The 27,965-nt window shown below is 44.6% G+C and overlaps 3 protein-coding genes across 3 annotated transcripts; 1 reads left to right on the top strand and 2 right to left on the bottom strand.

Annotated features, from left to right (window-relative positions):
* Positions 1-5,723: 5,723 nt before the first annotated feature.
* LOC118263520 (high affinity copper uptake protein 1) lies at positions 5,724-7,120 on the bottom strand. Its single transcript, XM_035575565.2, has 4 exons — positions 6,949-7,120; positions 6,613-6,719; positions 6,102-6,316; positions 5,724-6,016 (listed from the first exon to the last, which is right to left on the bottom strand). The coding sequence occupies exons 1-4, from the start codon at positions 6,953-6,955 to the stop codon at positions 5,815-5,817; spliced, it is 531 nt and encodes a 176-aa protein (XP_035431458.1). The 5' UTR covers positions 6,956-7,120; the 3' UTR covers positions 5,724-5,814.
* A 3,760-nt stretch (positions 7,121-10,880) lies between these two features.
* On the bottom strand, positions 10,881-18,014 carry LOC118263514 (palmitoyltransferase Hip14). The gene is made up of 4 exons (XM_035575551.2): positions 17,113-18,014; positions 14,350-14,517; positions 13,869-14,069; positions 10,881-13,045 (listed from the first exon to the last, which is right to left on the bottom strand). Exons 1-4 carry the CDS (start codon positions 17,797-17,799, stop codon positions 12,218-12,220), a joined length of 1,884 nt encoding a protein of 627 aa, XP_035431444.1. The 5' UTR covers positions 17,800-18,014; the 3' UTR covers positions 10,881-12,217.
* Positions 18,015-25,570: 7,556 nt separating this feature from the next.
* LOC118271003 (uncharacterized) lies at positions 25,571-27,236 on the top strand. The gene has a single exon (XM_050705449.1). The coding sequence runs from the start codon at positions 25,571-25,573 to the stop codon at positions 27,071-27,073; it is 1,503 nt and encodes a 500-aa protein (XP_050561406.1). The 3' UTR covers positions 27,074-27,236.
* The last annotated feature ends 729 nt before the right edge of the window (positions 27,237-27,965 follow it).

Below are 27,965 nucleotides of genomic sequence, written 5' to 3'. Positions count from 1 at the left end.
ACCGCTGGGCTCGAAAACCGAACTGAGCGTCGGAGAGATCCGGTCCAACGTTGGCAAGATGGCGGTTGAGGCGGGCAGCTATGATCCCCTCGAACATTTTTCCGACCTCATCGAGCAGAACGATGGGCCGGTATGCCGAGGGGGAGTCCGCCGGGCGTCCGTCTTTGCGCAGCAGGCAAAGTTGCCCCTCCTTCCAGGGTTTCGGGAACCTCCCCGTTGCGAGACACGCGCTGAAGAGGTCCCGAAACCGCTCCTCCATTTGGGAGGCGGCAATGGCCACTACCCTAGCGGGGATACCGTCTGGGCCAGGGGCAGTTTTCTTTCCCCGGAGGCGGACTAACGCTGTGTGGAACTCGCCTTCCGCGACAGGAGGGACCTGTACCTCCGCCTCCATATCCCGAGGGGGGTTCATTGCTGGAGGGGTGAAATCGGCGTTCCGGCGCGGGAACAGGGACAGCACCACCTCATCCAGCAATGAAGGCTCAAGGGTCTCGGTCACCGGGGGACCTGAGGGGCGCAGTTTGTTACGCGCCGCCCTGTATGGTCTCCCGAATGGATCGCCGTCTAGTGTCTCCAGCAGCTCGGCTCTCGCTGCGTCTTTGGCGGCGCCGATAGCTGACTTGAGGGCCGCCTTTGCCGCCTTGTACGCTTCGTACAGACGGTCCTCGTTTGCTTCGTCTCGGTGCCGCCGGCGACGACTCCGCGTGAACTGGCGCTTTGCGGCCATGCACGCTGCCCGCAGCTGCGCCAGCTCCTCCGACCACCAATACACGGCACGGTTTGGAGGCGGACGACGAGTCCGAGGCATGCTGGAGTTACACACTTCGGTCAGAGACCCTCTGAGCAGTGACGCCGCGGCGTCAACGTCCAGGTCAAGGACGGCAGGGGGCGAAAGCCAGTCCTGCAGGAACGCGGCCTCTTTTGCAGCCTCCCGGTCCAAGCGAGTGAGAGCCCAACGCGGAAACGGGGATCGGCCCGACGATGTGGAGTTCCCCGTCGGCTCTGGGTGGAGATTTCGAATCGAATATATCTGTGGTCCGACAGAGTCTCCACCATGTCCACCCGCCAGTTCTCCACACGTGCGGCCAGCACTGGGGAGGCAAAGGTAACGTCCACTATGGACCCACCCTGCCGCCGCACGCATGTTTGAACACTCCCCCTGTTCAAGAGGGAGAGACCAGAGGAGGCTGCCCACGCCTCAAGCGCCCGCCCACGAGCGTCGGTGGCAGAGTTGCCCCACGTATCTGACTTGGCGTTCAAGTCCCCCAGAACGGAAACCTGTCGAGGCGCCATCCTGCCGACTACGGCCGCAAGTCCCTCGAGGAAATCCTCGAAGGCCTGGAGAGGGCGATTTGGGGAGAAGTAGACCCCCACAAGGGCCAGGTCCCCCCACACGGCGGCCACGTATCCCGATCCTCTCTCTAGAAGCGAGAGGGGAGGGGAGTCTGTGGAAGACCGTGCCGCAATCGCGACTAGGCCATCCCTGTCGCCCAGCCAACGGTCGGGAATCCGGTAGGGCTCGGCAACTACCGCTACGTCCACCAACCAATCTGCCATGGTCTGCACCAGCAGGTCCTGGGCCGCTCTGCAGTGGTTGGTGTTGGCCTGTAGGATGAGATGATTGCGCCCCATTATTCAATCATCTCATCTCCCGCGTCAGCGACCGTGACCGGGGTAGCGGTGGCGGTAGCATTGGCAGCGGCAGGACGTTTTGGCGCCTGCATTTTGCCCTTCTTGGTGGGAGGAGTACACTTCCTCCCAGCCATGAAATGGTTCGCTGGGCGACCACTGGCCGCGCACACAGCACAGTGCGGCGTGGTGGCGTCACAGGACGCCGCCAAGTGCCCCGACTTGCCGCAACGGTAGCAGGTGTCTGCCCTCTCCGCGCTGGACGGACACATGTATCGGGTGTGGCCAGTGCCGAAGCACTTGAAGCAGCGCAGAGGTTGCTCCTCGAGTGCTCGGACCACAGCTGAGCTGAACCCGATTAGCAGCCGTCCTTTGGTTCTGTTCAGGACGGCCTTGGCTGCGGTGACTGGGCAGTCCACACGGGTCATGCCCAGGCCGCGGCGGCCAGTCCAGATGGTCCGACCATGCACCGCCTCGACGGAGCAGCCTCCTGCTGCTGCAATAGCCGCAACCACTTCGTTCGCGGAGACGGAATCGTCGAGATCCACAACCTCCAATGTCGCGGACTTGACTGGTCTGGCGACCTTTGCCACGTCCGCGATGCCCTCTCGCAGCTTAGCCGCGAAGAGATCCGCGTTTTGCGAACCCGCGGCCCCGGGGAACTCGAATAATCGAGCGCCGGTTTGGGTACGGCGACACTTGATGGGGCCTATGCCCAATTGGATGGGGTCAGCGAACCCACGAGCCCGCGTCAGCACCGACTCGTATGTTTCACCCCTTTCAGCGGCCTCTGGAGTGATGGTCACCGTCACCGCCGCCGACCTGGGAGCCGCTAGTTTCACACCCTTGTTTAAGGGAGCGGCAGGAGCCCTATTGGCTGCAGGAGCAGCCGGGGTGATTTTCGGGACCGTCTTCTTCTTTTTCCCTCTCTTCACCACCTCCGTCCACGTCTCGGTGGGAGGGGTGGCGGAAGGTTCCCCCGCGTCGTCCGGCTGGCTCAGAGGAGCTGCTTGGAGAACTAACCTAACCTGAACTAACCTAACCTGAACTAACCTAACCTGAACTAACCTAACCTGAACTAACCTAACCTGAACTAACCTAACCTGAACTAACCTAACCTGAACTAACCTAACCTGAACTAACCTAACCTGAACTAACCTAACCTGAACTAACCTAACCTGAACTAACCTAACCTGAACTAACCTAACCTGAACTAACCTAACCTGAACTAACCTAACCTGAACTAACCTAACCTGAACTAACCTAACCTGAACTAACCTAACCTGAACTAACCTAACCTGAACTAACCTAACCTGAACTAACCTAACCTGAACTAACCTAACCTGAACTAACCTAACCTGAACTAACCTAACCTGAACTAACCTAACCTGAACTAACCTAACCTGAACTAACCTAACCTGAACTAACCTAACCTGAACTAACCTAACCTGAACTAACCTAACCTGAACTAACCTAACCTGAACTAACCTAACCTGAACTAACCTAACCTGAACTAACCTGGCCTGGCCTGGCCTGGCCTGACCTGACCTGGCCTGACCTGGCCTGGCCTGGCCTGGCCTGACCTGGCCTGACCTGACCTGACCTGACCTGGCCTGGCCTAGCCTGCCCTGACCTGACCTGGCATGACCTGACCTGACCTGACCATCCGTATGGACACGATCAGCGAGTGGGACGCGAGGTATAAATCCGGTGACACCGCCTCAATCACCAAGATATTCTTCCCCAGTGCGGCCGCGGCGTATAGCACTGTAAGGAAGATTGAAACCAGCAGCATCACCACCCAGCTGTTCACCGGGCACGGTGGATTCTCCGAATACTTGTACCGTTTCAAGCTTCGGGGGAATCCATCGTGTGTCTGCGACTCCGCCGTGGAGGAGACTGTCCCGCACGTGATATTCGCGTGTCCGGTGTACGCGCGTGCCAGACATGAGGTCGAACAGCGCCTGGAGGGAGAAAAGTTTAGCCCAGAAGACATTCACGAGCATATGAAGAAGGCCAAGACGAGAAATATAGTACTTGACTTCTGTAAACATGTCATCAGTCAAGTAATTGCAAAAAACAAAACATAGCAAAAAATGTACTTAAGACAGATTCTGATTGTGATAACAAATAATTATAATATACTCAAATAACACTAGTAATTTGATATCAATTGTTAAGAAAGAAACTACTTTGTTACTTACTCTACACTTTGTAAAGAAAGAAATGTTAAAAATGTTATTTATGTAAACACAGGCCTTGACCATGTCAGGGGTTTCGGAAACAGCAGGAGGGTTTTTAGCCGGTAAGAGTCCGGCAGTACTCACACCTCTCTACTAGTGGGGAGGTGTGAGTCTCCATGAGGATTTTCCCTCCTGCTGTATAAAAAAAAAAAAAAAAAAAAAAAAAAAAGACCTGACCTGACCTGACCTGACCTGACCTGACCTGACCTGACCTGACCTGACCTGACCTAACCTAACCTAACCTGACCTAACCTGACCTGACCTGACGTTATCTTACCTAACAGACAGTTGTAGTATTTTCTTCATTATGTCATTTCATGTCAGAAACTATTTGAAACCGTCTCAGATGTCGCAAGTTGATTTGAGCACATCTGTCTGTTTGCATTTTATTTCCTTACAATAGAATCATACTTGTACTGTTAATATACGTATAATGTGGTATATTATATATAATAGGGTGTCTGAATATTCTGCTCGTATTTATTTTATAATGTTGTTTGTATTCATTTAATAGGTATAAATCAACAATATACATTTTTTTTTATTATATGATCGATGATGATGATATCTTTAACAGATGTGTACAACACTCACTGCATGTACGAAGTATTTATTCAATGGAATCAGCAACGTGATGTTGTTGTTGTAGGTACATGATAACAAACCTAAATTGAAATAATTGAATATCTGATCGCACTCACACTACTGTAAATTCTTAGTAAGTATCTTTGTATTATCATGCATGTGCTTATCGTGTCGCGGCGCTATCGGACTAATTACCAAAACGCAATGTTTCGGGCGACCGCAATGACACACGAAGAAATCAGTGCACGCGCCTCAGGTGCACTGTTAATGGTGCAAACCGTTAGAGGCAATCAACACACACACATAACGTCACGCCTTTTATTCCAGAAGGTGTAGGCAGAGGTTTACATTACCGCACGTAATGCCGCTGTACAATGTACACCTCCTTTTCACCATTTGTGTTATAAGTCCCATGTAATAGGTGGGGAGCCTATTGCCACTTGAGACAATCAAGTATTCCATATTTTTAACTGCCTTCATTAGCCAACTCCAAAATAAGGAAGTTCTGAATTTGAGCTGTGTGTATGTTTGTACGCATTTACGCAATTATGTCGGGTTTGGCTAAACCCTTTGTGATGCGGTTTTCAGTTTAGTACTTATTTTTTCAGATTTAGGAGAAGGGTTTAGGTATATTACCCGACTTAAAAAGTGGAGGTTCGCGATATTTTCCTTCATCATTTATCTGTGGTGTATAAATTATCTTAGAAAGTATTGCCGAATTCACGCTAGTTGTAAACGGATCCAGGTTAAATTCCTTGCAAATATTGTTAAAATTTCTGCTTGCACGCACAATGAAACTGTTCTGCCTACAGTAAGATGAGGAATGGGATACGTGTGAAGGTGGATTAAATCGAAATATTTTACTAGGCACATTGAAATTCAATTTAGGTAGTTCAGAGCTATCTAGTATATTGCCATTAAGAACTTTCAGCTAGAATAAACAATCTGAATAATAATAAGCAGTAACGAGCAGAGTGTATATTTTGGTGGAAACAGAGATACCTATTAAATAAAACGTTTTTTAATATTTTCCACGCGGTCTATATAACTTGATAACTTGGATTCCATATTAGAGACGCATACTCCAGCTGGCTCCTGGCCTGACATAAATGTGCAATATCGGACTTTCAGTATTGTTTACATCGTTATAGTTTTTTTTTTGAGAGACGCATCATGAATTATTTGTTAACAACCAGCAAGACATTTTAAATCCGTTCGGACGGTGATAAAATTAAAATGATAAAATAGGTAAAAGAGACACTCGTAGGCAATAAAGTAAATAATATAATTGAGTATTCGTACATATGTAGGTATAAACACGACAACACAATACCACGAAGATAAGAGTCACGTGAGGTCACTGGCAGTGCTCGTTGGGGTCGTTGAGGGAGTTCCGCCGCCAGCCGAAGAGGAAGTAGCCGAGCGTGAGGCCGAGCACGACGGCCAGGCACAGCCACACGTTGTACGTCATGAACACCAGCATCAGCAGGTAGCTCAGCGTCGACTGCACCGCGTGCAGCGCCGTCTGCAGCGCGTGCGCGCCCGACGTCGCCGCCGCCCTGCGCACACCAACGCGACACAAAGCGTCAGTACGTCGCTACTATACGTACTCAGAGACAGACAGCACACATTGACGCGTCCTACCTGAAGGAGCTCATTGCTGAATCACCCTTGGCGATGTTCTGCCGCGAGTCGGAGAGCGGCGCGGCTGTGGGGCTCGGCAGTGTCTCGCGCCAGTACTTGAAACCCTCGTACAGCACGGACGCCACGAATATGGCCACCGCCGACCCAAACAACTGCAGCTCGTTGCTAGTCTTCCACCCATTGAACAGGATCTCCGCACACACGCACGAGTGGAACTGTACACGACAATATATGTCCATGTAACCTATTTTTTATTCTGTGGTGCACAGAATACGAACGGCATAAATCGACTGAGTGAAACACACAACCCTTTGATCCAGCCCATTTTAACAAGGGAATGGGTGGGTAAGTACCAACATAATAGTATCATTTACGTTTACACTCGTACGCTATGGAAATGTGTGTTGTATTTCTATTTAAATACTTGTGCAAACAATGTTGCATACAAAATATATGTGAGTAGCTCGCCTTGGTGCACTGCAGTTCAGTATATGTATATTGGGTCACTCACCACCATGGCGTGGTCGTGAGTGGCGCACGGGTCGTCGGAGTCGACGGCGTGCCGCGCCAGCAGCTCCAGCTCGCCCGAGCCGCCCATCACGTCCAGCACGCCCGACACTGGAACAACAGCATGCAGCGTGACACCATGGCGTGGGTCACGTGATAACATGGCCGGGTGCACCATGGGGCATTTATGTAAGTATGGAGCAATCAGCCCCCAGTGCACAATTAACATAACTAAAATATTCTTAGGTAAAATATGTAGCTATTTAGGGATGGGATTTAGACAATAGACATGTCCTATTAACACAAGGTAATGCCAGACTAATGTGAGAAAAATATTTACCGTCCATTTTTGTGCGTAGCTGGCAATTAAATAAAAGAGGTTGAGAGAAGAGACCCGAGTCAGGTTTGGTTGCGGCTTGCGGGAGGGACTCGGCGCGCTGCAGCAGACAGTGTCGCGCCGCGGCCGGCCCGCGCTCATATACCGGGCCGGGGCGCGGCGCGCTGTGCTATCGTATCGCCGCCACTGAGCCGTGCAAGTTATCTACTTGATACTGTCGCCATCGCACGCGCCACTGACCGTAAGCCCTCGCGGCTCGCTGTATCTACAACGGACAACGTGTACCCGTGGACGTAGGTACGTGACGACGACGCCACGGCACGAAGGTTTTAATAAAACGCGTACCTACAGGGTGAAACTAAATCATTTAATTATATTTCCATGGTTACGGTTATCTAATAGAACTAGTAGTCCCTGTGTTGAGATTGGCGCCTTCAAACAAACAAACAATGTCTTCAGCCTTATGCAGGGACGCCCTGAAGTCGACGTCCAAATGGCACCAGACGTTCGGCAAGGTTGGAACAGTTAACAGAAAAATATAAAAAATTACATAATATATACAGTAGTCCAGTCAAATAAGGTTAAATTACGTAAGAATCTCGGAATGCGAGATACCCAGCTGTAATTTTGTATAGGTATACTTGTATATTGACCCCCTAAAACTTGCCTGAAAACCTACATATGGTAGGGTGTAAGCAACTCTTAAAATTCAGGGTCAAAGGTCCAAAAAAGGTTTTTTTTTGCGGTTTTTTGGAAATATCTCATTTCCTATGGGTTTTTGGTATTTGCATTTAATACCAATATTGTAGAATACGAAATTCTCTACAACTTTTTCGAGATAGAGGGCGGAGAGCGCGCGGTCAAGGCATGTCTTAAAAAAAAAATTTTCATCTAAGCTATCCGTGATGGTTCTCTATGGATAGGACATTAAAAAATATGTCATGGTTCCTAAAACCATTTTTCGTCAAAATCAAACGTTTGAAAGATAGACGCTTCCAAAGTGTAAAAGTGTATTCGACACATCTAGCGGCTTCAGAGCCCGCGTTGCCTTCGGTTGTTTTTTTCGATCGAAGTCGGTTTTTTTAAACGCGGTTTATATATTATGTGTATGGCGGGATAAACAATTTCAGAAGTAAACTACCTTGGTAGGTACCTACTGGTTGTAAATCATAATTATAATTATGATGCATATATTGTACCATCATATCATTTTCGATTTTGCCTCTTTCTTGTATACCTAAATACCTATGTAATTAATTTTATTATAGATTTGGTTAAAAAAGATTAGCGGTGAATTCCCGGCGACGACGATAACATGAGCCCTTCCGGCCGGCAGCGAGGGAGGTCGCGGCGCGTGCGTGACTGCAACCGGCAGCGGAAGCGGATCGCGTCCACAGCGGGCACACACGCATAGCTGTCCCGTAGTGTAGGCAATGCACCATCTGGACTCTAGGCGTCGCGGTCATACCACAGCTATTATTAGTACCATAATAATGTTTATTTTACTATGGTCGTCCTGCTGCGGCCGAGACCTACTAAATGCGCACTTCATTCTGCTTTAAATTAAATCAAACTTTATCTTATAGATATACCGAGTGAATAGATATTAATAAGTACCTACACCTCGATAATAGAATCAGAGACGTGTGCAAAATGTTTTGTTTTGCAATTAAATGGAACTATGAAGTGCACCTACATTATACTAAAATAGTATTAGAAACAAGGTGATAAGTCATATTTAAAAAAGAATAAAACAAGGCAAACATTATAAATATATTTAAAATGACTGGATAATTGTGACAAAAATTATGAAAACGACCAAATAACAAAGAAATATCTGACGAATCTCCAACTAAAAGTAGGGTGGTTATGCTTACGTGACCAGACGTCCCATTTCGAACGGGGCTAACCCTTCCTGTTATTACGAGTCCCGTTGTCCCCGAAATTAACTCTTTTTTTTTTGAGGGGTGAAAATCATCCAATGACTTCTCCCGCCTTGGGCGAGGCGGGTGGGAGTGTCAGACTCTTACTGACTAAAAACCACCCCGTTCCTTCTCCTGCTTTGAGCCGGAGCCCATTACCTTTTACGTTGTCCGCAGCTCCGAATCGGGCATCAGCCCTACTGGGCTCCATCTGTGGTGGTCTGGCTCTTTGAGGCGCGTGCGGTACGCGGCGCGCCGTACGCACGCGTCTGGTTCTGGTCGGGCGACGGGCGGCGAGCTACAGTTGCTCGCCGTCCGCAGACCCGCACTTACGGTGGCCGGAGATCGTCACGCGATCCCCGACGTCCGGAGTCCGGAGAGTATTCTGCGGCGGCTGGGGCGTGAGGAGGATCGTTCCCTCACGCGCTCCGCCTCCTCCTTAGCTAGCATCACTGCTTCGCAGAAGGAAGAGACGGAGTCCCATTCCCCCTCGCTCCGCACCATGACCTGAACCACCCTGAAATGAACTCTGGGACACAAGATTGTCCCGTTTTCGAAAACCCCGCAAATATTTAAATAGTCGAGCCGAGACGCGACGTCTCACCAAACGGCTCGAATGGTGTGCGAGAGCGAGACCGGAGACAGTGTCATCTATCGCCATGAAGGTTTGGTCAGTGTTGCCAACGCCTTGGTTTTAACTGTAAATCAGATTTTGGAAAGTTTTAAGTTTAGGCCTCGAAATCTAGTTTTTTTATATGATGTTAGCGACATCAGTTTTTACACTGCCTGATTTGGTCAGGCCTGACAGCCCTAATTGTAGCGTGTGTACAGCGGTGGCCTGACATAATAAAATTATTATTAATACTGGTCGGGTCTTTTTTTATGTTAAATGGGCCGACGTTTGGCCGCTATCTCGCCTGATGGGAAGCGATGATGCGGCCTACGGTGGAGCACGTCTGCCCATAAGGATAAGATATGGAGTAGGAACGGGTGGTTTTTAATCAGTAAGAGTCTGACATTCCCTCTTCGCCTCGCCCAAGGCGGGAGAAGTCATTGGATGATTTTCTCCCCTCAAAAAAGGTCGTTGCGTCACGTTACCCTATAAGGGTCCGTTCACACAGACCGACTCGGACTGCATCGGCGCTCATTTTTCTTTTCTCACAGACCGGATCGTATACGCCTGGCGTCGGTCGCAGCGGAGTCGCCAACTATGTCACACACACCGACTGGAAGCGGATGCGCTCGGAGCCGATCGACTGCACGAGCGAAAGAAAAAAGTCGATGGAACTCCTCAATGGTTAACAGCAAGGTAGTTAAGTATATCCACATCCGTATCCGAAACTATCGGATATCCGAAATAAAAAAATATTTATTGCCTTAACCGAAACAGAAATAAATGTTTCGGATAATTTCGGATAGGAGCAGAGTTTAAATGAGACATGAGATAAATTACGAAAAGTTACTTATAGCCAGATTGAAGTACCTGCCAAATGTAGACCTATTTTTAAATAAAACCATTTGATTATCTATTATATAAAAATAAGTCGAGTTTTCCTTCCTGACGCTATAACTCCAGAACCCACGAACCGATTTCCACGGTTCTACATTCGTTGGAAAGGTCTCGGGCTCTGCGAGGTTTATAGCAAGAAAATTCAGGAAAAATTAAAGAGAAAAGGAAATCAGGGAAAATCATTGGTGGCGAAACGGAGTTCGCTGGGTTTGCTAGTCTATTTATATGTTACTTCTGAAATTCTTTAGAAATCCAATGTCCGTAACCGAAATAACTATCCGAAAGTATCGAATAATTTGGAATAATTTCTTATCCGTATCCGAAACCGGAACTGATATAAAAAAAATCCATATCCATATCCGAAATTCCATATCCATAACATCCCTGGTTAACAGTAGCCACCAGCTGCCTTGTGATTGGGCTTGATTAAACTATATTGATGATAGGTTAGAAGTAGGTTCCACAAGCTTATTACAAAATATTGTTGCTCAAATGAAACAACGTTTAAGTTTATTAAATATTTATTGACATTAAATGCATTTTGGTTTCGTTTTATATTATAATACAATAGTATTATTCTATACAGTTTAACATCTAAATAGAAGAGTGAAGCCGGCGACGCTCAGCAGTGGAGCGCCGCGCGCCGCGCGTGACTCGGTCTTACGGTAACAATGATATCGTCGTAAGCTCGGAACTCGATATTGCTATGGTACAAACGTACATTGTTCTTTTATAGTAACTAAATAAATAGAATATTAAACTAAATCCGCCTTTTTACAGTAAAATACAAGCGCACAAAACACGTTTGATTAAGGATTGCTTCATGTTTATAGGTACATGTGAATAGTTCAATTTACAATAATTACACTACCAGTGGCAGGACACCGGCCCGCCACGCGACATCTGTAATACTGCACCAGCTGTAGGGCCGGCCGCGCCGCAGTGCCGCAGTGCCGCCATGTTGTACTAACACTTTGTTCACGTCAATACCAACGCTAACCGCTACTATCTCAAGTCAGTCACACCGCACTCGACACAAACAAGTTTTGGTAACGTTACCCAGACGTCCCCGCGACTGCAGTTGGCGGCCAATGTTCTAATATATTAGTGCAAGGAGTTTGGGAGTGCGCGGGTGGCAACGGTAACACGTCGCAAGAGCGCGGGCCGCGGGCGACAGCAAACGGGACCATAACTTATTTACTTGATATAACATGGTCCGTGGACGCTGAGCTCCCCATTACATGTCACACAATTGCAAGCTAGATAGATTATTTACACAGAAAATTTTACAGTACAACAGAAGTGTTTGTATACGCTAGGTTCATTCATCTGACTCGCTGCAGGGCCCGGGGACAGGTCCCATATCAGTTACACAGCAGTCTTCCTGCAATGGTGAGAGACTCCACATCTCACGACTTGCATGAGGGTTCCTTTGGAAGCACGAGGGAGCACTCTAAGAGTATTCCTGAATTCCTACAGAAGCAGAAACGCCTGGCTGGAATGCGCCGCTGCTCTGCTACGCCGTCAGAGTCGCAGTGCCTATACAGTAGTACCAAAACATATTTGCGCGTCATGCTCAGCTTACACAATGGACAAGTGGACGACTCACTAGAAGGAAGCTTCGGTTCTTATAAATAATATTTATTCTAACCTTAAGTATATTGGTTCGTGTTTGTATCACAGAGAACACGACACATCGTACTAAACGAACGCACAGTACAGTGAGGCTTCCAAACGAATACAATCGTACATTAAATTATTAGTAAAAACGATACAAATATAAAACGTTATCACAAGAATCGTATTCTTGCAGTCGCGCACGAGTCGGAGCGGGCCGCGGCTACACGTAGTGCTGGTCGCGCAGCAGGCGCTCGTCCTCCGGCGGCTCGGCCTCGGGCTCGGCCTCGTCCGGCTCGCGCAGGTCGGCCAGGCCGGCCGCCGCCCAGTCCCGCGGCCGCGCGCCCAGCGGCCCGCAGCCGCAGCCGAACAGCTCGGCGCAGTTGTGCAGCGGGCCGCGCGTGAAGGGCGAGCGCCCGCCGCGCGCCACGAAGTGCCGGTAGCGGCCGCGGTTGAGCTGCTCGTTGGTGGTCATGCCCAGGCACACCACCAGGTACAGCTGGCAGCCCGTCAGCACGGTCACCCAGAACAGGTGGAAGCACGCGTTCAGCAACACCCAGGCCAGCCACGGGTTGCACCGCGCCCACTGCATCACCACGCCCGGCGCCGTGGGGTCGGCCGCGGGGCACTCGGCGCTGAAGTACTGCGCCGCGCCCCAGATCATCCAGGCGCACATGACCAGCAGGCTGACCAGGAACCCGATGAAGTAGCGGTGGTTGTTGGCTCCGATGCAGTTGCCCACCCAGGGACAGTGGTGGTCGAACTTGGCGACGCAGCGGTTGCAGACGGAGCAGTGCTTGGAGCGCAGCGGGCGGCGCACGAGGCAGGCGGAGCAGAAGCGCGCCGGCTCGAACCCGCCGCGCGCCGACTCGGACAGCTCGATGATGGTGCGCAGCTTGTCGGCGCGCGACGCGCGGATGACGCCGGGGTCGGAGCGCCACGAGCGCAGGAACGAGTACCACAGCGCGCACGAGCTCAGCGCGAACAGCAGCGTGGCGCCGGCGCCCACCACGCCCGCGATGAACACCGCCCACGTGATGTAGAACCACACCTGCGGCGCCAGATTCAGTATCACTTGTCAATGTCATGTAACGTCATTAATGTTCTCGTCATCTCAATATTTCTCCTATTATTATCTATCCTTCGTCCTTTGCCGAGTCTCAAACTGTCGTTGTATACAATATAGGTTCAGTTGTTTATAAGACAGAGTTCCGGGATTTTGTCAGACAAATTCCTCACGGAAACGGAAACACAAGTTCTCATTTAAAAAAGTTCCCGTAAAACTATCCTTTGTATGTATACCATATCTAAATATATTTAGTTGTAAATCGCTCCTAAAGGTGTATCAGGTTCATTTTATTGATAACCAGTTGCTTAGTATAAAATCAATAAATTCAATATATACAACTATCAGAGCAATTATAAAGCTCCTTTTATGCAGCCCTGCAGCAGCACATGAACATAAACATTAATGTAAGTTGACCAAGGAAGATTCTTTAGGCAACTTACCAAAGAATAAATCTTTCTACCCTTTATGATCTCCAACAACAACAGGGATCAATTATTAGTTAACTGACACAGTTAATCCGTGATCATGGCGCTTGCAACAGTGCCGAAATATCGGAAACTCACCAAAGTGAATAAACATGGTAAATATCCCGTCATAATTTATAATAGTGTTAGTAACCATGTCAGTTTAAAAACTTACAACAGGGATCAAGTTTCTAAAAATACCCTTCTCATAGGATGACAAAGTCATGCAATCGCATAAAAATAAAAAAGGTTTTGTTCCATCTGATAAAATAAACCTAGGCCATATTATGTGGCACTGTAATATTTCTGAGATTGTGACAGAATTAGGCATATGGAATTACCTTGGTCGCAAGATAAACGCTGAGCGGGAATATGTTTTTAAGGTCGTCATCGAAGAGCAAGTTGCTGACGAAGTGCAGCGCGCCGTAGAAGCAGATGAGCATGAAGGCTTTCACCAGGTACAGCGCGTCCATCTCCAGCACCAGCCCGGTGAGGTAGAAGGCCACGAAGGGCATCACCACCACGCACCACCACCGGAACTTCTGTCGGTAACAATAACATGTGCTAGTACCAAGTATAAAGGTTGGCAGATAACTTGGCAAGATTTTGTTATAATTTTTTTCGAGAAAATTATTTATTGACTAAATATACGCGAACGCGGACGTTCAATAGTCAGCGCCACGTCGCCGCGTCTGCGCACGATGCTTGTGAGGATCAATCCCTGTGCGATTGGCGGAAATTTATTATTAAAATAAAAAAAATGACAAGTTACGTCCCGAAGACTATAATATGTAGCAGTGCACCAATGAACTCTCGTCTTACCTTATCATATGTTAATCTTCTAAGTAGATTATGTTTGTTTGCAGCCAGAGAGTGTTCTTTTATTTTGTCAGATACTTTGGAACCCACCCACAGGGAGTCGGCATTGGCCTGCAGCATCGCCAAAGGAGTCACTCCTCGCAAGTTGGGCACGTCTAGACTGGCATCTCCCTGCAAGCATGGTAACAAGCATTATGATGTCCATGAAACGGTATAGTGGAGCGCCTGGGGGTTTTCACCTCGGATTAGAGTTACAGTGAATGAATTAATATGATCGATGTGGAATATTGTTTTTTAAACTATAAATTGCAATGTTTACCCAAAAATTTTTTGTGCACTCCATTTTTTTATTGTTTAAACAAATTATTATAAAAAATTAATGTTTGACCATATATTTTCACTTAAAACAGTAATTTTTTTATTTATATGTTAAATCTTACCTGAGTAGACATATAGGAACATTTTTCAAAGATACCTGTGTACAAAAATAGCAGTATCTCGAACAGGTAGAAAAACGTGGAGGGGAGAGCGGAGCGACAGCTGCTATGTACAATGGAACTTCTTGGCCAGTTTTTTTTTATTATAAATGAAACGCACTCTACATACTCTACTGTGTACATTGAAAAAATACGGTAATTAATTATGACTAATGAAAAGAAAAAAAAATATTTGTACAAAATCTGTTTATTTAAATATATTACATTGTTGTCTACATCAAATATTTTCTTCTACTTCATCTATCTGTATAATAGGTGAAGTATTGGAACAACTATTTCCGCTGCACTGTAAACATGATACACTGCAGTATAAACTACACTCGCGAGCAACCAAATCGACTCAACCTACATGTGCGCATTCGAAGATGTTTTCTTAAAAATATACTGAATTGTTTTTAAAAACCGATATACCATTAGAAAGCTTACAACTTCAGCTTGTTACCCGAACATGAATCCAATTGAACACTTGTGGGACGACTACCGTGCAGACACATTCTGCATTCGTCAGTAAATAAGACTGGCCTCCATTGTTCTATGCTCCAATCGAGGTGTTCTCGGGCAAATTGAATGCGCGCTTGCCGATGGCGGGTCGTCAATTTCGAGCCTGTGGCAGGCCGTTTAGTGGTGAGATTGGCTTCCTTCAACCATCTCCGTACTGTCCACTCGCTGACAGCCACTCTTCGAACTCTTCTGAGTTCCTGTTGAACATCGACACCGGTTAAGTGACGATTTCGTAGTGAAGTTGAAATAATAAAACGCTCTCCGAGGTGGACCGGTGGCGGCTTATTCTTGGTCTTCGATTGAAGGCACTAGTATCTTGATACTACCTGTACCCTCTTGATACTGCAGATTGGCTCAAACTCAGCGGAGCAGCAACTCTTCGCTGACTTAGTCCTTGTTCCAGTAGAGCAACGACTTGAGCGGCTTCTTCTGGTGTCGTATCCAAAATCTTTGGAAATAAAATGAAGCGTTTTTGCGGAGATGTGTACGATTAACTTTCGATAAGCCACAGATAAAGTTAACCTTAATGTGGAGGTTTTATAGGGGTAGTTTGTGTTATAACTTGTTGGAGTCGTAGTGAGCAAATACTCTAGTCCGCTGAATTAAGTTAAATATTTTAAAAAGTACTGATACAATTTTTATAATAATGGTACCAATATAAAACTGAAGTTGTAAGCTTTCTAATGGTATATCGGTTTTTAAAAACAATTCAGTATATTTTTAAGAAAACATCTTCGAATGCGCACATGTAGGTTGAGTCGATTTGGTTGCTCGCAGTGCAGCGGAAATAGTTGTTCCAATACTTCACCTATTATACAGATAGATGAAGTAGAAGAAAATATTTGATGTAGACAACAATGTAATATATTTAAATAAACAGATTTTGTACAAATATTTTTTTTTCTTTTCATTAGTCATAATTAATTACCGTATTTTTTTCAATGTACACAATAGAGTGCGTTTCATTTATAATTAAACTGGCCAAGAAGTTCCATTGTACATAGCAGCTGTCGCTCCGCTCTCCCCTCAACGTTTTTCTACCTGTTCGAGATACTGCTATTTTTATACACAGGTATCTTTGAAAAATGTTCCTATATGTCTACTCAGGTAAGATTTAACATATAAATAAAAAAATTACTGTTTTAAGTGAAAATATATGGTCAAACATTAATTTTTTATAATAATTTGTTTAAACAATAAAAAAATGGAGTGCACAAAAAATTTTTGGGTAAACATTGCAATTTATAGTTTAAAAAACAATATCCCACATCGATCATATTAATTCATTCACTGTAACTCTAATCCGAGGTTTTACGGTTTTGAATGCTCCAGGCACTCCACTAGTAGACATATGAAGCAACGAATTGGTCACAGCCAACAAAACCTTTCAATATTGTAAAAAGAGTGAAAGTTTCTAGGATGTAAGTTAGTTCCTCTTCCATGCAAAAACAACTGAATAGATGTAAATGATAAAATATAGGTAATATGGAACAAAATGAATTAATATGAATATGAATAATTATACATCTAAACTAATGACACTAATATTAAAACGCGAAACTATTAAACATATTTTGATGAAATTTGGAAATCAGACAGAAATAAACATCTTTTTTGAAAAAAGTAACGATGGAACGATGGAACGACGTTTCTTGTCCTTTGGAACAAGTACCTAGCTTCACTGACAGACAGACAGAGTGCCTAATTTAGGATTGATAGCAATAAATGCTTTGACTTTATTACATAAATATTATCATGAGAAACTTACATATAGGATGAGGGTGGATATGGCAGTCGTGTTTCTAGCAAGGATGGCCCAATGTAGAGCCGTATTCCCGTGCGAGCGATCCGCCGGGCGCGGCGAGGCGCCCAACGTGAGCAGAAGGCGCGCCGGGTCCACGGCCGACACCTTCCAGCACGCCCACATCAGCGGCGTCATGCCGGCCGCGTCCGGCGCGTCCGGCGCCACGCCGCGCGCCACCAGGTACGCCACCACCGCCGTGTGGCCGAACTGCGCCGCCAGGTGCAGGCAGGCGCAGCCCTCCGCGTCGCGCAGCGTGGGGTCCGCGCCGGCGCGCACCAGCAGCACCGTCGCCTCCAGGTGGCCCTGCCGTGTCGCCCAGTGCAGCGGAGTCGACTGCAGCTCTCCACCCACGGCATCTACCGCTGCACCCTTCGACAGCAAGTACTGGATGATCTCACGCCTGTTATTGATTGCGGCCCAGTGCAGCAGCGTCACAGTCTCGTGGTCTGGCTGGTTGACATCCCATCCTGCTTCGACGAGTTCTTTGACGCGTCCGAACGCACCGTACTGTGTGGCCTTGACTATGTCGAAGCCACTGTAGTCTCTCTCTAGAGGTGCCGGCGGCGGCTCCCGAGGCGGCGGTCCGTCGCCATCAGGCTGTGCTTTGCCGCACTGTCCGCTGGCGGCGGCGCCGCATGTACTATCGTACATACTCCTTAACACAGTCCAGGGGGTATTAGCATTATTGGTACAACTCGATAAGACTTCACAAAAACCTTGAACTTTGATACACCTTCACAATATGCGAACTAATATTTTACAACGACAAGATCTCGATAATAACTACAGAATCTCACGACCAAATCAAGAACAACCAAACACACATTTATTGACATTTCTGATAATCTGATTTCTTGATTTTCTTGTGAAAGTTGCCAATTAAAATTATATGACATTTGTGCAATGTATTATTTAATTTGATTTTAACAGATATTACATTTATCTAATAAGGATTTATTTTATTATTTATTTTTATTTAGATATATTATGTCTCAATTAAGTATTCTTATAAATTTTGGCGTGCTTCCTGGTAGAAAATGAATAAAAACATCTCAGATTCTGTGTAGGTTTGCATGTGAGCATTGGGCAACACCAAAGAATATATTATGTCAATGTCACCAAACCTTTGAGTGATTCAGAGATTCTTTATATCAATGAGTTTTATTTTTTCATATTTCCGCATCCGTATCTGACAGACGTTTGTAAAACCATAGAACACCTAATAAGACCGGTAATGTTCTGTAATTTGTACAATTTATGAAAAAAAAAATACACTTTTGGTCTTGTTGTCATTGTTGCTATGACATGTCATGTACCTGCCTGAACTCGAAACCTGTACCTCAGGCAGTAAAGACTAAACCTAATGACCTAATTAATTAGCTACATTTAGGTGTTTACAATTTTATTTACATACCGTCAGCAAATATTTCGTCTGGTCATAAGACAGGTGTTGCAAATATGTGTTGACACGTTTTTAGCATTGATAGCAACACCTACAGATCATCCCTCTTAGGGTTCCATAGCCAAATGGCAAAAACGGAACCGTTATAGATTCATCATGTCAGTCTGTCCGTCCGTCCGTTCCTTAGCTGTTGAAACTTGGTAGGTTGATGTATTAAAGGGGGGGGGGGGCTCCAAATATGGAACTGAATAAAAAAATAAGAGACTGAGAAAACAATAAAACATATAATTGCTGTAGATTTCAATGAACACTTTCAACAAAAATTGGTTTGAACGACGTATCATTTTTGTTTGACTCACTATGTAACACCAAGTTTTTTTTTATAAAACATCGATCAAACTTACAACGCACTACAATAACTTTTATATTATATTAACTATAATTATCATCAACTTGCTGCTACGGAACCCTTCGTGAGCGAGTCCGACTCGCACTTGGCCGGTTTTATTGTTATTTTTTGCTTGGCGTAATCTACCAATGATTTCTCCCGCTTTGGATGAGGTCGGAGGGACGGTCAGACTAAACACCGTTTCTACTCTTGCTTCGAGCCGGAGACTCAGAAACCCGTTTGGCCATGCACAGCTCCAGGCCGGGCATTAGCCCTAATGGGCCCTAATAATCTGTAGTGGTCTGATGACTATTTGAAGCCCTTGGAACGCGACACGCCATACGCTCGGGTCTGGTTCTGGTCAGGCGGCGAACTACCTGTGCTCGCCGTCCGCAGCCCCGTGCTTACGGTGGGCGGAAATCTTAGTACGATCCCCGACGTTCGGAGCGTCCCCCGCGACGGCTGGGGTGTGAGGAGGTTCGTTCCCTCACGCTTCCCGCCTCCTTCTTAGCTAGCATAACAGATTCATAAAAGGAGGGTACGGCATCCAATTCCCCTCGCTCCGTACCATGGACTCAAACCAGAGCCGAACGTTCACCGTCACGTCCCTGAGGAATGAGGACACGGCGATGCCCGAGCAGAGAACACTACCATCGTATGCTGGAGCATACACGGTAGTCGTGTTCTTTTAGAGGTCCTCAGAATGATGACACTAGGATGTCCGCAGAAGGTTCTACTTACCTCCCGAAACTTCCGCGTCCGATTAGCACAAACCATGCTTAAGAGTCTCCCCATTCTCAAGCCATTATTTAAAGAGGCAACTTACCGCTGCGATAACAGTGAGTCCAACAGAGCAGGTAGTTAGAACATTTGTTCTCGCACGAGACGAGAACGAGCACCTAGCTTCACTGACAGACAGACTGACGGACAATTATTCAATTTGACGTTTCAAAAGTCCCTAATTTAGGATGAATTGAAATAAATGCTTTGAATTTGCACTTATGAAAGATTATGAATTGACTGAGTTTACTGTTTTAGTGATTTTATTATGAACTTACAGAATGTTGAATTTATTCGCCCTTATTAGGAATCCGATATTTTAAAGAAAAAAAAATTCAAGTTAACTGAAACTATTTTATTCATGGACTAGTTTCTGCCCGCGGTTTCGCTCACGCTCTTAAGCTGGGTTCGGGGCAGGCTTATAAAAAATGGTGCACTATTTTTGTTGCCGGCCACAAATATTCTGATACAGTACACGAGCGGCATGTTGTCAACGGCAGAGTTCACTGTAGCCATCGACGCCGGCTGCCTGGATGCGTCGGCGGCATCGGTTGGTTGTTGGTTGACGCCGACGAGTATCGATGGTTTGTTAGAACAAGCGGCTGGATAAATTGATCCAATTTGGACGATGTTTTTGGTCGAACAGTGGTTACGGTAGGTAGGAATTTATTACTGTTTATATTTTAAATGATATAACTTGATAAATACAATCTAAAATAAGCATGTACATATTTATAGGTTGTATATTTACCTATAGGTTAGTTTTGGTTGGTAATTACAGCGCGCTTTGCAGCTTTTAATACTTCGTATTTAAATTTAACGCTATTTTTAATCTGGATATAATGATGTCGGTAATTTAAAATTGTGTTATTTATTTGTTGTTTCAGTATGACACGTAGTATAATCAAGGAGTAAAAAATAATGGCAAAATTTAAACACCTGAGAAAAGACCTTTGTCTGCGACACATTCATTCATCGATGACACATTCATTCATCAACAATAATTAATATATATAATCTGTGGCATACATTCACACGTTCACTCATTTTCATTCATTTTTCATTCTATCTAGCCAACATGGCCTCACGCTGTACGTTCCAATAATATTTTATTATAATTGTTTAAAAACTAGAGTAAATGTTTTATGGAAAACTTCAAGCTTGTTTGATTCATCACGAACAAGAATTGGCGACCGTGACAGGACCTGCATCGAAGCGGAGCCAACAGCTGCTCAGTTGTTCTGCATCGAGGACGCGTGGATGGCGTCGACGACGCGTCGTCGACAAAAGACGATCTAATCTAAACCAGCAACGGGCCGTGTTGAAAATCCAAGATCACTGCGCCTGAAGTCCTGCTACCTAGTCTTCCTAGTCTAATCTACTGCCTGGGTCGAAAAAACGCCGTCTTCGCCAAGCCATTCTTAGAACTGCTGGGACCGCGGAAGCCCGATCGAGCAAGGTCCACCATAGAACGAGTCCATAGCTACATACGTGCTGCTGGCTACCTGTGGATTGCAAAGGATCAGTTTGGCTGCCTATTTAAAGTGAGCTCGTTCCATATTACCAATACGCCCATTGTGTTGTCCCTTAATCAGTGCATTTAGCGAGCTTAGTTTCTCAGGTCAGGTGAAATTCCTACGTTTCGATTTGTGTCTATTTTGCCTCACCAAATTAACCTCTAGAGGTCTAAATTTTCAGAGGATTCACACAAATTCGCCTAATTAATTTCACTTATTCAGATACTCGCCGCCATCTTAAAATTTTTCTTTTGTTTATTCAAACTAAGCAATTTTTATCAAATCATCCCACTATTATCGCTTCTTTCTCCCATTTATCACTCAATTAAATCTCTTACATACTAAATATCTCCCGAGTTTTCAAAGTAATAAACTTATAAGCCGTCATCGCTTCGTCATACGAGTGATTAGTTGTCGTTTTCAGTGCACTAAGACACACGGATTAACCTGTTTCAGAGATCGTGCGTTGTTATTTATAACACGGCATCGCTTGAGCATCGCTGTTATCTGACTGCCGGCGCTCCCTCCGACCCATCTTACCATTGCATTGCAAACGACGCGAGCCGTGAGCACCAGCTGATCAACAAAGCGAGGAGCGTATCGTATGCTATTATATCTATTTCTTTATCTATTAACATCTGTTTGTGTTAGCTCATTGCGAGTTTATTACAATGTCTGAATCTTTAAAGTTAAAGGAATTGATAACCAAACGCGGTTCTATTAGAGGGCGCGTTACGAAATTTAAGTTAAGTCTAGACAGTTTAGCTTTGGTAGAATCCATTTCAAAACTAGAAGTAGATAAGCTCGCATTGAAGTTATCCAAAATTGAGACGTTATTCGTTGAATTTGACGAGGTGCAGAATCTTATAGAAATTAGTAACGAGGAAAACCAAAGCAGCGAGTTAGTTACTAGGGATTTAATAGAAAACGATTTCTACCATTGTATAGCGACGGCCCAAAGCTTAATTAAGAAACATTCTGAAGTTGAGGATAATGAAAGTGATTCTCAAAGTAAACAGTCTGTGGCTACGTGTCATCATAACGATCACAGTTGTAATGCATTGGGTTTCAAGTTACCGGTTATTAAAATTCCAAACTTTGACGGTACGTATTTCAAATGGTTGGAATTTAAGGAAACATTTGTTTCGTTAGTTCACAATAATAATAAGATTGAAAGCATTCATAAATATCATTACTTGCAATCTTATTTAGAGGGAGAAGCGGCTCGGGTGATTGCTAACTTGGAGGTTTCTCATAATAATTATTCCGAAGCATGGAAACTTTTATGCGAACGGTACGACAACAAGCGTCAGTTGATAAATAACCACCTTAAATCTTTGTTTAATTTTAATTCTATTCAAGAAAATGACAAGTCCTTAAGATATGTGATTGACCACGTCACTAAAAACCTTCGTGCACTTAATTCACTAGGGCTACCTACAGACAAATGGGATGTTTTAATTATATACTTTATCGCTGGTAAATTAAGTTCTAGTACATATTTTAAATGGGAAGAACATATAAATAATTTGAGTGACATACCTTCGCTTAATGATTTCTTCAGTTTCCTTAAACGTCGCGCTGATGTATTAGAAACCGTTTATCGCCATAAACATGACCCTCAAGATAATAAACAAAAACAATTATCTAGTAATCAAAACAAACTTAATAGTTCCAAGTCTTTGGTAGCGGCTGTGCCAAACGGAAACAACACTTCTTCTTCTAAAACACCGGAATGTTTATTTTGTAAAAATAACCATCGTTTATATGAGTGTCCATCTTTCAAGTCTATCTCATTAGAGGAGAAGATAGCCTTTGTTTCTTCTAACAAATTATGTGAGAACTGTTTGAGACCTGGGCATGTCGTTAAACGCTGTCGCCTCTCAGCTACATGTCGTCATTGTAAGCTACGGCATAATACTCTTCTTCACAAATCAGAAGAAAAAGAAATTTCTAATTCAGTTAATTCTGTTAGTATGTCCTCAACATGTTCTTCTGAAGTACTTTTGTGTACTGCTCGAGTAAAGGTTACCAACCCTGCCACAAACGAGACTATGATAGTGCGAGCTTTGCTCGACAGCGGGAGTCAGTTGACAATTATTACAGAGGCCGTGAAGCGTCATCTAAACCTGATTCCTCAGCCATCAGACACTACCATAGTAGGTATTGGTAATACTCAATTAAATATTAACACAGAACGCTGTATTCTACGCATTCACTCTGAGACAAATTCCTTTAATGTGACAGTTTCATGTTTAGTTTTGCCGCAAATTACCGGCAACGTACCTAAATCAAAATTTGATTTAAAACAATTGAATATTCACGGTTTTCAGTTAGCAGACCCCACTTTAAATGAACCATCCCCAGTCAATATGTTGATCGGTGCTGACTTATTCTGGGATATTATTAGTGCCCAGCAGCATTCGTTAGGACATGGTTTCCCTAAGCTTCAGGCTTCAAAGTTTGGATGGCTCGTTACGGGTCCATTGCCTTGTTTTAATCAAAATAAAACTGAGTCAGTCATGTGCAACTTTGTCTCAAAAGACACTTCTAGTAACATACACGATGACTTATCTAAGTTCTGGGAACTTGAGAATTTTCCTCAAAAAAGGCCCCCGAGTAGTGAAGAAAAATTGTGTGAGCAACATTATCTCGCCAACACTACTCGTACTAATATTGGTCAATTCTGTGTAGGGTTGCCACTTCGTGACAGCATAGATTGTTTAGGCAATTCCTATAACTTAGCCAAAAAGAGGTTTTTCAATTTAGAGGCTCGTTTTCGAAAGCAACCTGAATTAAAACAAAAATATTGTCAATTCATAGACGAATATGAAGCGTTAGGTCACCTATCCGAAGCACCGGAGTCTAGACCGTTAAATGCCTATTTCTTGCCCCACCACCCAGTGATACGGGAACAAAGCGAGTCGACTAAGTTACGCGTTGTATTTGACGCCTCGGCTCGCACTTCTTCTGGTGTTTCTGTAAACAATTTACAAATGGTGGGACCAGTAGTGCAAGATCCATTATTTAATATATTAATTCGTTTCAGACAGCATAAGTATGTCCTGACAGGAGACATAGAGAAAATGTTTCGCTCAGTGCTTCTCAGAGAGTCTGATCGCAATCTTCAACTTATACTGTGGCGGGATAGTGAGGATAAGCCTTTAAGGACACTTCGTTTAAACACCGTTACTTACGGCTTCGCTAGTGCTTCCTTTCTTACTACTCGTTCTCTTTGGCAGATAGGCGAAGAATGTTCAGATCAGAAGATCAAAACTATAATTCAAAGTGATCTATATTGCGATGACCTACTTACCGGTGCAAGCAGCGAGGAAGAGTTGCGTCACATTCTTCTTTCAGTCTCTTCCGAGTTGGAAAAAGGATGTTTTCATCTACGCAAATATCGGTCAAACTTACCCAAGTTACTCGCGGACTCCGTTGACCTGGAAAGTGGTAATCTTATGATTAGTAATGCAACTAGCACGCTAGGAATAGGTTGGACGCCGTCTTCCGACGAATTTCACTTTCAGCATAATGTTTCGGCTTCTGAAAATGTCACAAAGAGAACTATACTTTCCTCAACATTTAAAATATTTGATCCTCTTGGTCTTCTGTCTATTTTCACAATCAAACCTAAAATAATACTACAAGAGTTATGGAGTCATAAAATGGATTGGGATGAACCAGTTCCTCCAGAAATAAGGAATTCCTGGTTAAAGTTTTCTACTAAATCCTCATGTTTGTCTTCTTTAAAAATTCCTAGATGTATTTTAATTGATAACGCATCTTTTGTACAGATACATTGTTTCTGTGACGCTTCGCAGCGGGCTTTTGGCAGCTGTATTTATCTGAGGTCTATTTCTGATAGTGGCGTTGTACAGGTCAACCTAGTATGTGCAAAATCGCGGGTAGCACCTATCAAACCCACGACAATACCACGGCTCGAACTCTGCGCTGCCCTATTAGGAGCCCAACTAACTGCTACAGTTTTAGCCGCATTACGTTGCCCTATTGAGCGTCAAGTATATTGGACAGACTCTAAAGTTGTGTTAGGTTAGCTTAACTCTAATAAAACCAAAACGTTTGTTGCCCACAGGGTAGCTGCTATAAATGAACTATCAAACCCTTCAGACTGGCGTTATGTTCCCACTTCTGTCAACCCGGCTGACCTAGTCTCGCGTGGTGTCGATCCGGACCAAACAGATCTCTCTATATGGTGGAACGGTCCATCGTTCCTTTTAGAATCCGAAGATTCCTGGCCCGCCTATACTGCGGACTCTATAGAGTTGCCAGAGCTTAAGACCCATCACACTTTAGGGGGAGGATGCATCTTCCATGCCAGATTTGTCTGAAAATTTAGCAAAATATTCTAATTTAACCACTCTTATTCGGGTTCTAGCTAGAGTTTTAAGGTTCGTCAAAAACTGTAGATCAAATATAAAATCAAACAGATTACGAGGTCCACTTCAAGTTTCTGAATTAGAAAACGCCCACAGCGTCGCTATAAAGTTAGCCCAGAAAGATTCCTTTCCTATAGAATTAGAACAGCTAGGAAAAGGTAAATCTTTAAATTCTAAAGCCGCGCTCGCTTCTCTTAATCCATTTTTAGACGAAAATGGAATTTTAAGAGTCGGCGGACGCATCGAGTCATCTTCTTATCAGTATGACAAACGTCATCCTATTTTATTACATGCAAATCATTTTTTAACAAAATTAATTTTCAAACAGGAGCACCTACGCTTGTTGCACGCCGGTCCTCAGCATCTCCTGGCATCTATTAGAGAACGTTATTGGCCTGTAGGAGGCAGGAATCTAGCCAGACGTGCAGCACGCGAATGTGTAACCTGTCGTCGATTCAATGCTCGCACTATGGATAATATTATGGGAAACTTACCTGCAGATCGCGTTGAAACTGATTTCCCCTTCTCCACTATAGGTACCGACTTTGCCGGCCCATTTCTTATAACAGACCGCAAAGGGCGCGGCTGTAAAATAACTAAAAGTTACCTATGTATCTTCATTTGCTTTCGCTACAAATGCGTTCATTTAGAGTTAGTCAGCGACTTATCAATGGAGGCATTTTTACTTACATTAAAAAGATTTATAGCTCGTAGGGGTAAACCAAAGGTCATCTACTGCGACAATGGTAGAAATTTCGTTGCAGCAGCCAAGGAAATAAATTCTTTCCTCGAGTCTAATAGCGACTCCATTAAAGACTCTACATCTCGCGAAGGCATTGAATTCCGCTTCTCACCAGCATACGCTCCTCACTTTGGTGGTCTCTGGGAAGCCGGAGTCAAGTCAGCGAAATTCCACTTATACAGAGTCCTAAAAAATATTCACTTGACTTTCGAGGAATTGAGTTCGCTGTTTGCTCAGATCGAGGCGATACTTAACAGCCGTCCTTTATGTCCTTTAAGTCCCTCTCCACAAGACCTATCTCCGCTCACCCCGGGCCACTTTATAATTGGTAGGCCACTAACGTCTTTGCCATCACCGTACCTACTGGACTATAGCACAAATCGTCTAGACCGTTTTCAGCGATTGGAGCAAGCTCGTCAGCACTTTTGGAAGCGATGGTCAACAGAGTACGTCACGGAGCTCCAGCAACGCACAAAGTGGAAGGTGCGGTGTCGAGAACTAAAGGTAGACGACCTAGTCCTCATCAAGGATGATGGGACTCCTCCCCTATGTTGGCGCCTTGGAAGAGTCTCAAAGTTATTTCTCGGTACTGACGGTGTGCCTCGCGTCGCTGATGTATCCACTTCACAAGGCACCGTACGACGAGCTATCAACAGATTGTGTTTGCTGCCTTCACCAGATGACTGCACGGCATAGAATCTTGAAAGCTTCCTCTAGAGCTTTCAAGGCCCCCGAGGATGTCTGCGACACATTCATTCATCGATGACACATTCATTCATCCACAATAATTAATATATATAATCTGTGGCATACATTCACACGTTCACTCATTTTCATTCATTCATTCTATCTAGCCAACATGGCCTCACGCTGTACGTTCCAAAAATATTTTATTACAATTGTATAAAAACCAGAGTAAATGTTTTATGGAAAACTTCAAGCTTGTTTGATTCATCACGAACAACCTTCTAAAATACAATAGGATATATTTTTTTATTTATCTTCTGCATTTCGTCGGAAAATACAGATGTTTTACCAACTTACTTCAAGTGGTCGCTTTTTATTTTGTTTGGTGTTCAAGAGTGTTAAAATAAATGATTTCGCTTTTACATGATTTAGACAGTATTAACAAGTAAATATTTGATTATTTTATAAGAGCGCCTTCTTTTTAAACCGCGACTGACCTCGGAAAGAGCTGCTTCCATTGAAACCTACAGCATATATTTTACTTATTTTAAAAGTTAGAGGGGGGGGGGACACTCATTTTTCCACTTTGGAAGCGTCTAACTTTCAAACGATTGATTTTGACGAAAAATGGTTTTAGGAACCTAAATGCCTTTTTAAAGACCTATCCATAGACACCCATCACGGATAAGTTAGCTGAAAAAAAATTTTTTTTTTAATCAATTCCATGTATATGTATTCCTTTAATTTTTAAATTTATTAATTTTTATTCAAAATTCGAATAGCGGTTATCGAAATACATCATCCAACAAAGTTTCAACTATGTAGGCCCAATAGTTTCGGAAATAAATGGCTGTGACATACGGAAGGACGGACAGACGGACGGACAGACGGACAGACAGAC

The sequence above is a fragment of the Spodoptera frugiperda genome, chromosome 27 (assembly GCF_023101765.2).
Source record: "Spodoptera frugiperda isolate SF20-4 chromosome 27, AGI-APGP_CSIRO_Sfru_2.0, whole genome shotgun sequence".
NCBI lineage: Eukaryota > Metazoa > Arthropoda > Insecta > Lepidoptera > Noctuidae > Spodoptera > Spodoptera frugiperda.
This window is presented reverse-complemented; position numbering and strand designations above follow the sequence as displayed.